The sequence below is a fragment of the Mixophyes fleayi genome, chromosome 4 (assembly GCF_038048845.1).
Source record: "Mixophyes fleayi isolate aMixFle1 chromosome 4, aMixFle1.hap1, whole genome shotgun sequence".
Lineage (NCBI taxonomy): Eukaryota > Metazoa > Chordata > Amphibia > Anura > Limnodynastidae > Mixophyes > Mixophyes fleayi.
The window spans coordinates 21,137,883-21,152,414 of NC_134405.1; the positions used below are offsets into that span (position 1 = coordinate 21,137,883).

General features: G+C 40.1%; 1 protein-coding gene across 1 annotated transcript; it reads left to right on the forward strand.

Annotated features, from left to right (window-relative positions):
* Positions 1 to 274: 274 nt before the first annotated feature.
* Positions 275 to 12,245, forward strand: LOC142149550 (extracellular calcium-sensing receptor-like). The gene is made up of 6 exons (XM_075204879.1): positions 275 to 504; positions 1,731 to 2,022; positions 5,396 to 6,232; positions 10,811 to 11,038; positions 11,129 to 11,252; positions 11,332 to 12,245. The coding sequence occupies exons 1-6, from the start codon at positions 275 to 277 to the stop codon at positions 12,243 to 12,245; spliced, it is 2,625 nt and encodes an 874-aa protein (XP_075060980.1).
* The last annotated feature ends 2,287 nt before the right edge of the window (positions 12,246 to 14,532 follow it).

Below are 14,532 nucleotides of genomic sequence, written 5' to 3' on the forward strand. Positions count from 1 at the left end.
CAAAACCACCTTAGCAATTTGACTTATATGAGGAAAATTTTAATTAGTTTCCATGTGGTTTGACACATTGGGCCTGATTCATTAAGGAAAGGAAGGCAAACAATGAGTAACTTTGATCCTTGGCAAAACCATGTTGCAATGCAAGGGGTGCAAATTAGTTTATTATTTTGCACGTAAGGAAAATACTGTCTGCTTTTTCATATAGCACACAAATACTTGTTAGTATCACTCTGATTGGTCTGAGTCAGTTTAAAAGGAAGGCTCTTACCCCAACATGTTATCTTTGAGGAAGCCACAAAACTACTCTGGAGAAACACGTCAGCAGCTCCTGCAGATTACTAATAAGAGACCCAAGAGTGTTCTGTCTCCCCGGATTGACTTTATGAGAGCTTTTGATCTTATGTTGGACCCAAGCATCGGTTCTGCAAAACCGTTTGGATCGAGTTTCAAGGAGGGTAAGATCACCATGGTGAGAGTGAATTTTTGCCCAAAAACTAAAGATTTGTACTGCAGCTGTGGTAGGAGGTGTCAGAAGTCGCCGGAACGGACTGCAAGAGTCGGGCTTCTGATTTTGATTATATATCTCTCAAGCGGTCTATATAGCTAAATACTGTTCAAAGCGTGATGACCCTTAAAAGAAATCTGGTGCTTTGAAAGGTCCTTGGACAATATTTATATGTTATCATCTTGACAATCCAGGACAAACATATGAGACATCGATTTTTGGAAGACTTTCCCTATATGTGCACTGTAGGTGAACTGAGATTATAACAACGAAATAGATATTGGGTCTGATTACTAATTTGAGAATTTGAGAAGTCAGATAAATATGTTTTAGTTTTATATTGTATGAATTTGGTGTACCGTGTTTTATATATATATATATATATATATATATATATATATATATATCCTTGTAAATTGTGTTTTAAGTAAACTGTGTTATATAAATTTCTATGGTGGAATATTTGCTTTAGAGAAGGTCTTATGTGTTTCTTCTCTCTTTTATTTAGTTGTTTAATGTAATCTTTTAGAAGTTGACACACAACAACTTACCATAAGGAGCAGCATTGACCCTCTCTCAAGTCCTTAAGTGGTGGTTATAATATATTATATACATTTGTGAAGATTTTAGTTTATATATAGGTATAGTCCTTACTCTTTGAGTTTGAGACCTAATGTACTAGGGGTCAGCGCACTGTTATATACTTTGTGGGTATAGTGTTTTTAAGGTTTTTTTTTTATATGAATATTAGACATGACTGATGAGTCATGGAACCATATGAAATTTTAAAGAAGTCTTGGACGGGTGAAGTCATATATAATATATGAAATAATTGACACTAGGGGGCGTTAGCCCAGCAGATTTACCCACTGAATCATTGTACAACAGGGGGAGAGTGGGCAGGAAACTATGAATAACTGTTGGGACAGTGAGAATGCAGATTATTGGTTGCAAATTAAGGTTCTCCCTGGTGTATCAATTTTATTTATATTATATAATGTTTCTTTGAATGGGGAGATGAGTTGTGACATTAATGCCATGACATTTGCGATTAATGGGACAACAACATGTTGACATTGAGAATGCTGAACAATTCACTTTAATATAATTATTAATTGTACTATTGACATAGATTGTAAGAATGGAAAAAATATTTAATATAATTCAAAATATTTTTTTTTAGTACATAAATAGCAATCCCAGGTTTTACCTTCTCTCTGTCCAGGTTCCTACTTGATATGTACCAGCAGTTCCAGGCCATGAGGTTTGCCCTAGAGGAGATCAATGGACGTTTGGACGTTCTACCAAACATTACATTGGGCTTTATTGCTTTTGACTCTTGTGCTGCTCTGCGGAAAGAACTGGAGGGAACCCTATGGATGTTGACGGGTCAGATCCAGCCAATACCCAATTATTGTTGCCAGGAAAAAACACCTTTGGCAGCTGTCCTTGGACACACAATGTCGTCATCCTCCATTCTGATGGCTCGTGTGCTGGGATTGTACAGATATCCACAGGTGGGTCAGGATTTATATCATATAGTCCATGTTTCCAAGAGAGAGCTGAAGGAAGCATATAGAGCGTACAATGGCAAACCTGTCAATGTCTTTTGTGTCTTTGTAACTGACAGAATTGTGCTGTAAACTTTGATTCCGATGGCAGGTCTACAGCTATATGTTGTCATTGTAAGACTGATCCATATGAAGAATGGCAACTTATTTTAAGGATGCTTGGGAAGGCAGCACAGAGACTAGGGGCCTGATCCATCTTGCAACACAATGTGAACGCAATTTAACGCGTTTAATAAATTGGACGGCACTTGCATGCACATCTGCCCGTATACAAGCACAAGTACATCTCAAAAAATGTTTCCATTTGACTATGGGTGTAACTATGCTCTGGCTATAATTAACTTGCAATATGCTCATGACAACACATAACTAAAAAAAATCTAGTAAATATATTAACAACTCTAGTGTAATCACTAATAAAAATGCATTTAAAAAATATAATTTTTTTTTTATTTTTTTTTATATGAATTACATAAATCAGGATGCTTTTAATTCCTACTGCACATAAAATGCATTTTTACAATTTCCCTTGCTTGCAAACACATGTTCTGGCATGTATACATGTCAGTCATCACTATCAATCTGCACTTACACCTGCCCTGTAGCTGGAGCAAGTTATACGGCTTAAAAATATGTACCTAGGAGCAGAGCCGGATTTAGACCTCATTGGGCCCTAGGCAAGAAACTGGTTTGGGGCCCCCTCCTGAAAAAATTCATAGCACTATAGTTTTTTAGCATAACATATACACCTATTCAGGGGCTGGCTGGCAGACTTTAGCCTGGGGGGAGCAAGCACATTTCACTGGCCCATAAGTAGTGGCCCATTTTTAAAGGGTGGTCTTACCGCCAGCCCTGGGAGGGCCCCCTGGGGACCGCTGGGCCCTAGGCAATTGCCTTTGTTGCATAATGGTAAATCCGGCCATGCCTAGGAGATGCCCAGCGCTGCATTCAGAGAAAGGCGCATTAACTGGACCTCAGGAATGCCCTCATTCCGCCTTTCAAGTCTTCGGTGGTCTGAAGCATAAAATGCGCTTGGATATGAATTGCATGCAATTGCGCTCACTGGCATAAAATCCATTTCTGAAAATGTGCAGAGCAGTTACACGCGATAAACTTAGTTTTCATGCATATTTGCAGCAAAACAATGTGGATTTTTGCAACATAAGTTGTGCCTACGTCTGTAGAGGTATATTAAGGATGTTCAAGCCCAATTTCTTTACAAGAAGTACGTGAGACATAAGAGATACCTCAACTCAAAATGTTTACATTTACTTTTGGGCTGCAAAACTGCCTCCTACTCTAAATTACAGCACAAGTGAGCTTGGATTAAGGGACCAACCAGAAATTCTGTGCAGTTAGAGTTTGTGGCTTCAATTATGATTATTTTACCACTGAGTATAAAGAACACACTATTCCTGCTTGCACTTACAGATTTCTAGAAGCGGTTTTAGAAGAACGTTTTTACTCTTGAGCTTAAGCAAGAATTGTAAAAATCAGTGTTGCTCCCTTCATGTACTTACATGTATCTCTTCAATAATCATATCACTTGCCAATTTCAACCGTCGATCGATCAGGGCTGGGTCATTTTTGGCAGTGTCGGTGAAAAATATCTAGCTTATGTTTAATGTCCCTTTTTTTTTTAAAGTGTGCATAATAAATAAATAAGGATGTTTTTAAAAATATATCAATGTAACAAAAAAGGAATTGTGTTCTAATTTTTTTGTTTTAATAAAATGTCACGTTAACGCCCTGTTTCGTTAATGTGCAGTTACCAGTCCTCCTTTAGTACTCGCCAACTGTCCAAGGGAAAGGACGAAATCCTCTTCTATATTAAAATGAGATAACAGAATGGAGAGGGCATATTTTAGGGACGTTCCTTGCTCTATGAATAGGCGCAGAAGCAGCATCACTCCACTAAAGGATTTGGTATGGCACCAGCACTGAGCTGGCAGAGATCCGCTCTCTCCCTATGTTTTTAACGAGACGCATTTTGTGCCTTACAATTCAATTATGACGGAGATGCGCATATCTAGGACCACTTTGCCCAATGTGGAAATAACTTCAAACACACAAATGTGCCATGTGTAATAAAGACATTCCACATCCGCTCACGCTCATGGCTAATTTAATCTTTAAATGAGGCCAAACTGAGAAGCATTTTTGGAGAAAGATTGAAATGCTTTGTTTGACCAAAGGGTTGGTATTAAAGTGGTAGAACTTTGGACTTATGCTGTGACATCTAAACTTTTAAATGTTCCAGTCAGATTATTCTACCTCTTTGCCAACTAGGTGAACTTTTAGTTTGTGAAGGCATCTCAAAACCAACATATCAATAAGAACAAGTTAACCCGTGCATGATACTCATGTATTCTAGTCAAATCAAGCTACTTAAGGTGTTAAAAAGGTTCTTGTCATGCATTTGGGCCCAGCCCAGGCCTCCTCAGGGGAAGAGCATTACTTCCTGACGCAAGCGCCCTTTTTTAACGTGGTTTTGTCCACATGTCACCACCTCATCATTTTTCTCCATCATCCTTCATCTTCATCACCACATCCTTCATCAAGCTGCTTAAGGTGTTAAAAACTCCCCACTGTCACCCCCAACAACCACCAACCACTCCCAACTGTCACTTCTCCTTCAAGAAATATATAGGTCAGTGTATAACTCTGCCCAGCAGGTGGCGTTGCAGCTTGGTTTTTTTTTTTCACACACGCCACTAGGCATTTATATAGTAGATAATAGGCCCCTTGACCTCTTAAGGGCAACTATTGGGTCAAGAGTTTCTTCATAATGTAAGTTCTTGCAATATTAGCCATGGGCCCCCAGAGATCATAGGCCCCCTGACATGTGCTTCCCTTCCCCCCTACATGAGCTGCCATGCTGACTAGAGAGGAGAATATACATGCATCTTAATGTGCTCTGGGTGGACCTTCTAGATGCTTAGATGCAAAACGAAAGTGCTATACATCTAGTATGCGTTGTAAATGAGGTCTTCTATGCATTGAGATGTATTTGTAATATTCTTGCACCGCAGCTAGTTCTCACTTGGTAATGTATCTTGCTCAATTTATGTAAAGGGTCCTATGTTTAGGTTCCTTATCTATCATCTAACTTTCTTATCTATCATCTAACTAATAGACACATATAATACAGCTGACTCTTGTTTGCTGCACAGATAATAATGATATTGCATTTAAATCTATGAATAAATATAATTACATGTTATAATTCTTTTTGATGAGAGTGTTTATTAAGTTGAAATTTGTTAAGAAAACATATGTATTAAGAAAATACATATTTTATTTACATTATGTTTTGCAGATAAGTCATTTCTCTACTAGCTCCTTGCTGAGTGACCGAACCCAGTTCCCCTCCTTCTTCAGGACAGTTCCCAGTGACGCTTTTCAGTCCAAGGGCTTGGCCCAGCTGATGCTACATTTTGCATGGACATGGGTGGGTCTCGTTGCACTGGGAAGTGACTATGGACAGCAGGGTATTCAAGACATTAAGGAAGAGATTCTCAAGGCTAGAGCTTGTGTGGCCTTCACAGAGTTAATTGTGGCTAATAGTGTAGATAGAAATATCCCTTATCTCGTTAAAGTCATAAAGGAGTCAACAGCGAAGGTCGTGCTTGTTTTTGCTAATGACCTGTACTTTGCTCTACTTTTGGATGAGATGTTGAGACAGAAAGTTACTGGGAAGATCTTTGTGGCCAGTGAAGCCTGGTCTACTTCAACTTTTTTAAAAGTGGATAAATACTCTACGATACTGTCAGGTTCTATTGGCTTGGCCTTCTACAGCTCAACCATTCCAGGGTTTGAAGACTTTGTGAAACTTATCCGTCCTCATTCTCTTAATCATTCAGAGATAAGCTTGAATGAGATATTCTGGGAAAAAATGTTTGGGTGCAGATTCCCCAAACAGATGAGTCCTCAAACAGGACTTAATTCAACCAAGTTGTGTACAGGATTTGAGGACCTCTCTGATGTTGACAATGTCTACACTGATGTATCCAGTTTAAGAGGTTCTTTTAGTATCTACACTTCTGTTCAAGTCATTGCCAAAGCTTTTCATGACATGACCACCTGTTCGGAAGGAAAAGGACCTTTCCACTGCGCGAGTTGTGCGAACTTACAGAACTTCCAACCTTGGCAGGTGGTAATCATAAAGTAGTAAATTTAGTTCTGTAAAGTTAGTTACTAAACTGATTAAAGCTTTGTGTAAGTTTACTTTTCAATAAGAAAATAATTATACACGTGTCTGGTAGGTATAATAAAAATAATACTAGCTATATATGGTTGCTATATATATTTTTAAATGGTGTTAGAAACACATTTGTATAGTGTAACTTGTATTTGAGCTTTACCGATCCTTTAATGAGTGGATTCATGAAATTTATTGAGAGGTTACGGATATAATTTGTAGTCCCATTCCTTTCTAGCCATCTACTACGATTTTCCATTAAATTATGTTTTCTAGAAAGGTTTTTCAGTTCTGTTATTCTCATAGTATATTTAAATGAACCAGTGGAATACCATGATAGGCAATTCTTACGGGCCCACAGGTCTGTATTGCCTTAAGCTGGGTACACACTACACTGTTTTCAGCATACTTGCCAACTCTCGGAAACAAGTTCCCGGGAGAGGGGGCGTGACTGGAGGGCGGGAGGGGGCGGGACGAGGCCAAACATGTCATTTTGGTCCCGCCCCCGCAAAAACGTAATTTCCGTTGCGGGGGGCGGGGCCAAAATGACGCGATTGGCCTCGTCCCGCCCCCTCCCGCCCTCCAAAATGGCGTCAATCACTGAGAATCGCGCCATTTGACGCGATTCTCGGTGAAATCCAGGATGCGGGAGAAATGCCAACGAGCCCGGGAAACTGAACCGAATTTCGGGAGTCTCCCGGACATTCCGGGAGAGTTGGCAAGTATGGTTTTCAGCCAATACTCAGGTCAATCAGACGATAAAAAACTGATTGGTCTGATATCACAGTACTGTGTTCCCTGGAACGATGAACGATCATCGCTCCAAAGCACAGACCATCGTTTGAACGGTTTGTTCGTACTGCTTAAAAAAATCTTGTTCAGTTATGAACTATGTCGGTCCAATTCTGCAGTGTGTATGCAGAATTGGACAGACATTGATTGAAACAGCACTTACCTGTCACTGGAAGTGTCCGGGGCTCCTCTGTCATCTTCCCTCTGTATCCTCCTGCAGACCCTGCTGGTGCTTCTAGCTTTCACTTTTAGAACCCAGAGGCTGCAGGTAGGGGAGGGGGAGGGTGGCCATTGTGCTGATGATGACCTTTGAGCTGTGTGTGCACTGCAAGACTTCCAGGCAGCAGCAGAGCTCCGTGCAGGCTGAGCATGTCCAAAGTGCAGTGAAAGTGACAGGCCTATGGTCATGACAGATGAACAGCAGACATCTGAAGATATTTACTATAGTGTGTATACACATATCGGCATGCTGATCGGGCCTTTATTTTTTTTCAGTCGATAGTAAATCGCTAATCGTTACCTTTTCCTGCAGTGTGTACCCAGCTTTAGTAATGTTTCTGCCATCAGTGGGCCACCAAGATATACTCTTCCTCCTTGCATTTAATGTGGTTGCTGGGAGGGAAGGAGCAGGCTCCAGTGATCATATTGAACTATGGAAGTTTTTCTCCATCCGGAACCTCAATGAGATCATTACTTAGAATTCCTCAAATAATTTAAATGTGATAGTGCAGTAGTTTAGTATTTATATAGTAGCTCTGACTTATCAATTAATTATCAGTAATCAATTAATTATCCTTAAATAGCTAAACAGGGATTGGTCAATAAAAAAATGCATAATAATGTTGCTCAAAAAAGCTTCTGGAAAATAGATAAAAAATTAAATCTATCTATCTGCTAGCAAGTACGCTAGTATAACCAATAGATAAAAGTAAAGGATGTTTTATTTAACAACACAATGCAAATAGCTAACAATGATATCTGGTACTGCATGATTCTGAAGTATGTTGTTTTCTTTTTTTCTTTTTTTTTTTTATTCATGGGGACAATTAAAATAACCAGTGCTTTTTGCAAATCGCCGACATTTGGCGACTTTGCAGGGGAAATTTAAAGAGGCAATAGCTTTAAAGGCAACTTTGGATAAGTTTCCTTAGACTTAGGTGTCTAATTTTTCTTACTATATATACTTATTGCTCTGTCAATGTCCTTGATTCCTACACCCTTTTGTCACAAAACCAGGTAGATCAATGGATAATTACCCTGTGTAGTCCCCTGGCTCTTACGAATATAGTTGCAGCACCTGTTTGGGATATATAGTAATTGTCCCTTTCTTCAGTAAAATCATGTGGGTAAGAATCTCTACGTGAAGAGATTTCAGTGAAAACAAATATGAATTAGACATCAGAGTAAACATACAAGAGAGAACTAGAGAGAACAAAAGACAACTAGACCAGTTACCTTGGATCTGATATCAGGGTCTTCCAACAGATATCCTAAGACTGTTGCCACACTACCAGTGATGTAGTGGCCAAACAGCAGGCACACAAATTTGCAGTGACCCAGAGGTTTCCTGTATTTCGCAGCAGCTCTACAGTGATCGTTTCTTTATCAGTGACTTTGTCACAATCATGAAGGTGAAGTTGATGACACCTACCAGCAGTTGGTACTACTGAGCACTGAGGCGCAGAGTCTAACATGCCCCTGGTTATCACCAGGGACCCCCACAAGGAGATATGGACTTCGCTGCAAGAGGTGTGCAGGTCGCGGCCCTCAGTATCAGTTAGTTGGCAAGGTATCAAATAAGGCAGCTGTGAAGGGGAACCAGGATCCAGAATGGTAGTCCAGAGGCAGTAATGCACAGAATAGTTAGCAAGCCGGGTCAAAACCATAGAGACGAAATACAGCCAAATCAGTAGCAGTAGAATGATCAGGAAGCCAAGTCAGAACCAAGAGTCACTCTAAACCAAAATCAGGAACCAAAGGAGAAATCAGGAATATGGCCGGGGTCAGAATCCAAATAAGCAATGACAGAGGAACAAACGCTGGAGCAAGGCTTAAGACCAAATACAAGCAAATGGTGTCCAAGTGCTCTTTATATAGAGGAAAGAGATCCTTGATTGGTGCTTCCACAAACGGCGGGAGAAACGCAGCCAATCGCCGACTAGTCGCTATGTGATGGACCGTGGTGCCCTGCGCATGCGTATGGATCATGAACATGAAGAAAGTCTCCAGTCGCTAAACAACGGGTAGCCAAGCTCAGCGTACACATGCAAATAGAATGGAGAATGTGCAACGCTATGCAACGGGACGCAGGCATCGCATGGAGACAGGCGCCCATCTGGAGGCAGAAGCAGGATAGTGCCTGACAGGCTTCAGTCCCCAGCATGAACTTTGAAACTATCATTTGTCTTTCAGTCTCACTCTTCATAGTCTCCCTGGTTCATGCACTCCTTCCCCGATTCAGCAGGGGGAGGTCTTATCCCAAGACTGTGTCCATTGGCTCTTCTTATCTGGAGGGAATGGTGTCGGGGATCTTTAGATCCTTAATCCCTGAGATCTCCTGATGGAGTCAACTCCACAAATGCTACAGATAAGTTTTGAAGACAATAAGATACACAGCAATTAAACAATATTTTATGACTAACAGTACAGATAAGGCTGGGTACACACTATAGGATTTTTCCCCGATATCGCATTAGCGTGTACTCTCCAACAATGAACGATTATCGTTCCAAAGCACATATATTAATTTCATTTGATTGTTAAACTGAACTAAAAATCTTGTTCAATGGTGGAACGATGTCGTTCCAATCCTGCAGTGTGTATACACTCACCACCGACTGTGTCCACAGATCTCTATGGAGTGTGCAGAGTCACAATCTTTTCAGCTAATGGTTATGACAGATGAATAGCAGATGAAAAGCATAGATCTGAAGGTAAATCACATGTTTAGTGTGTATACATGAACCGGCATGCTGATTGCGACTTTTTTTTCAGTCGTTGGCATAATCGTTAACGATATCGCTATGAGAGAAATTTCCTGTAGTGTGTACCCAGCCTACGGCTGAGGCTCCATCTCTGTGCAGCCCATTTGTGTCAGTCCCTTTGAGAGCAATGCTTCTGGTTCCTGAAATCCCAAGCTATAAGCTGGGTGACAGGTTGCTATGGTTCTTTTCAGGAATAGGTTAGAGATCGGCATTCTGTTCACCACTATTGGCACCGAACAATGACTTTGCTCTGTTAGTGTTTTGGTAACATAAGGCAGGGCATACACCACATTTCTATACATGGAACATTTAAGAAAGCAATCATGTACTACTGATGATGAAAGAGGATCCCCAGTGGGCTTTATTGAATGTGCGTGCCTCTTGAAACACCTTTTCTCCAAGAAAAAGCTCACCAGAGCAAGTAAGGTCTGGGGTGCTTCTTGGAGTCTGTGCAGCCTGGCTAGATTGGAGTCTATTCAATGTGGAAGGCGGAAGTCTGTGCAATGTGTCAGGGAAGATAATGGTTCTGGTAATAACTGACAAACAAGAGCTACATATAATTTATCATAAGTAACAGTGTAATAAGAAAATTGTATTTTCTTCCAGTTGTGGAATCTTGATATAATCTAGATATAGACAATAGGCCCTTACTATTATAAATGAGTCAAATCAAGCAGGATGTATTGTATTTAAGCTTACTTGATTGGCAACAATGTAATGAAAAAAGAAACATATATTGTATTTTTTATCACTACAGCTAAAATACTACATCCAGAATGCACAAGTAAAGTTGAACAATGGGAGAAAGATCTTCTTTGATAAAAATGGAGATCTGCCAGCAGTGTATGATATTGTTAACTGGCAGCTTGGAGCTGATGGGATAATGAAGATAGTCAAGGTGGGAAGCTATGATACAGCAGCCACTAATGGAAACATCTTCACAATTAATATAAGTGCAATCATGTGGCCTTCAGGAACAGATCAGGTATATTATGGAAAGCCCACAGGATCATGGTCTATGGATTATGGATATAATGTATCTGATGTATCCTGTTTAATATCCATATTTTTAAAGGTTCCAACATCTGTCTGTAGTGAGAGTTGTCCTCCAGGATTCAGAAGGGTCGTGAGACGAGGAGAACCTGTCTGTTGCTTCCAGTGTGTCCTGTGTCCCTATGGGGAAATCTCCAATAAAACAGGTGAGTGGAAACCAGTTTGTTCCAATGTTATGAGTGAAAATGCTGACTGCTAATGTTCTTACTGTTTTGCATGTCTTAGACTCAGACGATTGCTACAAATGTCCATGGAACCTGTGGCCCAGTACTCAGAAGACCAAATGCATCCCAAAGACAATTGAGTTCCTCTCATATGAAGGAGCATTAGGCAGTTCCCTGACTGTTACTGCTGTCATCTCTTCCATGATCACAGTTTTCATCTTGTGTCTTTTCTTTCACTACAGGAGTACTCCAATAGTTAAAGCAAACAATTACATTTTAAGTTGCCTTCTTCTGGTGTCTATATCTCTGTGTTTCATGTGCTCTTTAAATTTAATTGGCTACCCCCAAGCTGAGAAATGTCTATTGAGGCAAACAGTATTTGGCATGGTCTTCGCAATATGTATATCTATAATTTTGGCCAAAACCACAATGGTTGTATTTGCATTCATGGCTATCAAACCTGATAGCAGACTCAGGAAATGGACAAGTCCTAAGGTGTCCTACATGATAATATTTCTGTGCTCATTTATACAATTGTTGATATGTGTTATGTGGCTGGCTCTCTCCCCTCCATTTCCAGAATACAACACCCAAACTGAACCTGGAATCATCATAGCTCAGTGTAACGAGGGTTCACCTTTTGCCTTCTGGTGCATGTTGGGATATCTTGGTTTGCTGTCATTGATAAGTTTCATTGTTGCCTTCTTAGCAAGAAGACTTCCTGACAGTTTCAATGAGGCCAAGTTCATCACTTTTAGCTTGCTGGCCTTCCTCAGTGTCTGGTTTTCCTTCATCCCAGCAACTCTTAGTGCTCGGGGCCAATATGTTATAGCCATGGAAGTGTTTGCAATCTTATCTTCAAGTTGGGCCCTTGTGATCTGTATGTTTCTCCCTAAATGTTTCATCCTATTGTTCCACCCCAATGTAAACTTCAAGGAGAATCTAATGAGCAATGGTAGAGAAGGAATAAAATGAAAACTAACTGGACACAAGCACTTATTCGTCAGAATTTACTGTACGTTTTGCCTAAACAACCTTCTGCAACTGAAAAGCCAGTCATATGCAGCCAGCCACTACAAGATAAGCATTCACTCACAGAACCAATGCTCACCTTTACACTTTGTACAGATAGGGAAGGATTTATTTAGCTGGTCATCATGATCCATCACTTACTAGAAGAAAATGTACTAGAGTTGGCCAATTAAGTTCCACCCTATACAGGAGAAGGCAGTCTGCATGATTGGTTCAGTTCATTGCAAGCATTGGATTGCATCTTCAGGCTAAAATATTGTTCCTCTATCTGTGCTTGAGTTGTTTCTATGCAGAATGATTACTCATGCAGCCATTTTAAAGTTAGATACAAGAGAGGGACTTCATACAGTCAACAAGTTGTTCCAGCTGGTAAATGAATAATCAGTTGTCAATTATCATCAATTAAATAAGTGAGGATTGGCCAAGGCTAGTACATGTGATTATTGCTCTGGATGGGTTCTGGAAAAAGGAAGATACATAACTAAATGTATATATTTGCTGTGAAATGCGTTAGTGCACCAATGGATGAAATTAAATGATGTTTTATTAAGCAACATAACATATTATTATTGCAATTATATAAATTATTGACAATGTCTGAAGTCAGCCATTTGCTTGCTGATTCTATTATGATCAGGCAACAAAATATACAATATGGAGACAAATTCCCCCAGCACACTGCTATAGCCAGCAACAGATCTGCTATTTCTACTGTAGATAAAAATGCAAAAGTCTCAGTTGCACACATTTGCAAATGTATGTTGAAGCCACCCACCACGCCAAGGTGCTTTTGCTAATAGGGTGGTCCTACTCTAAACAATGAGAGTCCCATATATTTGGGCCATACATATGTGTTTTTAAATTGAGAGCTAACTTACCAAAGAGGTACCCCAGAGACCTCCAAATAGCAATCCAATGTCAGTACTCCCCCTCAGCTACTGACACCAACATGCCTCTCGGACAAATAAATAACTGGTAGTTGCTCAAATCAATTTATAGGCTATAACAGGTGCATGAAAGGGTGGGGTTATCCTAAAAGGAAAAAACAGAGACAAATTCCCCCAGCACACTGCTATAGCCAGCAACAGATCTGCTATTTCTACTGAAGATAAAAATGCAAAAGTCTCAGTTGCACACATTTGCAAATGTATGTTGAAGCCACCCACCACGCCAAGGTGCTTTTGCTAATAGGGTGGTCCTACTCTAAACAATGAGAGTCCCATTTATTTGGGCCATACAATATGTTACACTTTTTTATTTAAGGCATTTTAATAACATCTGTACAAAATGTACAGCAACTGTTCACAGCCTTGCTGACTTTGAGAAAGTCAGATAAATGGAAGATAATGTCAAAGTGGTTGCTGTGAGCTACGTATAACTTGCTATGTTATTAAATGAGCCCTTATCATGGTAAATTATGAGTTGTGTAGAAAAGAGAGGCTTCAATTCTGTTTTTCTCGATTTTTATCATTCTGTGTCTAAAATTTTGTCATAGAGCTGGGCTTATAGCTTATATGGTAACTTTTCCAAAAGAGCACAGGATTGCTCTCAATTAGTTGCATCTGGGGGTAAATGTATGATCCTGCGATTTTTTCAACTCACTTTAAAGCGGCGATGACTTGTAAAGGCAAGTTTGCATCGCTGCTTTAAATTTTCACTGCAAAGTCGCCGAGTTGAAAAAAATCGCAGGTTCATACATTTACCCCCTGGGGGTAAATGTATGAACATGCGGGTTCTTCAACACCCGCGTGTTCAGCGTGTTCAGCCATTAAATTTCAAGCGGCGCTGCATTGTAAAGGAAAACTTCCCTTTACAATGCAGCGAGCTTGAAATTTAGTCGCCAAAACACGCTGAACACGCGGGTGTTGAAGAACCCGCATGTTCATACATTTACCCCCTGGTGTACTCCTTATGTATATTGACCATGTTGGGGAAAATGTAACCCTTGTTGTGTTAGAGTATAAAATGAGAAAATAGAATCAATCGCCTTTGGTGCCTCAGATGTTATAGTAAACAATGAAGGGATGAGTTAGGGGAAAACTTTAAGATGTCTCCAAATTTGTATTGGAGCGCAGAGCTCTTTCAGAGAAGAAACAAGCCTTGGTATAATGTCTGCTCACAGGTGATGTTATTAACTGTCTTCAACCAGGACCCATGTGGACATCCTAATGGAAAACACACAGATGGACAGAAATACACCAATATAGTTATCGACTTCCCCTAATGCCCA

Excerpts from the sequence above, each read along its gene's own strand:
- LOC142149550 (XM_075204879.1), top strand. The coding sequence starts at position 275 with ATGTTATCTTTGAGGAAGCCACAAAACTACTCTGGAGAAACACGTCAG. Across the intron at positions 2,023-5,395 it reads GATTGTACAGATATCCACAG|ATAAGTCATTTCTCTACTAG; the intron begins GTGGGTCAGGAT and ends TATGTTTTGCAG. Across the intron at positions 11,039-11,128 it reads GGCCTTCAGGAACAGATCAG|GTTCCAACATCTGTCTGTAG; the intron begins GTATATTATGGA and ends ATATTTTTAAAG.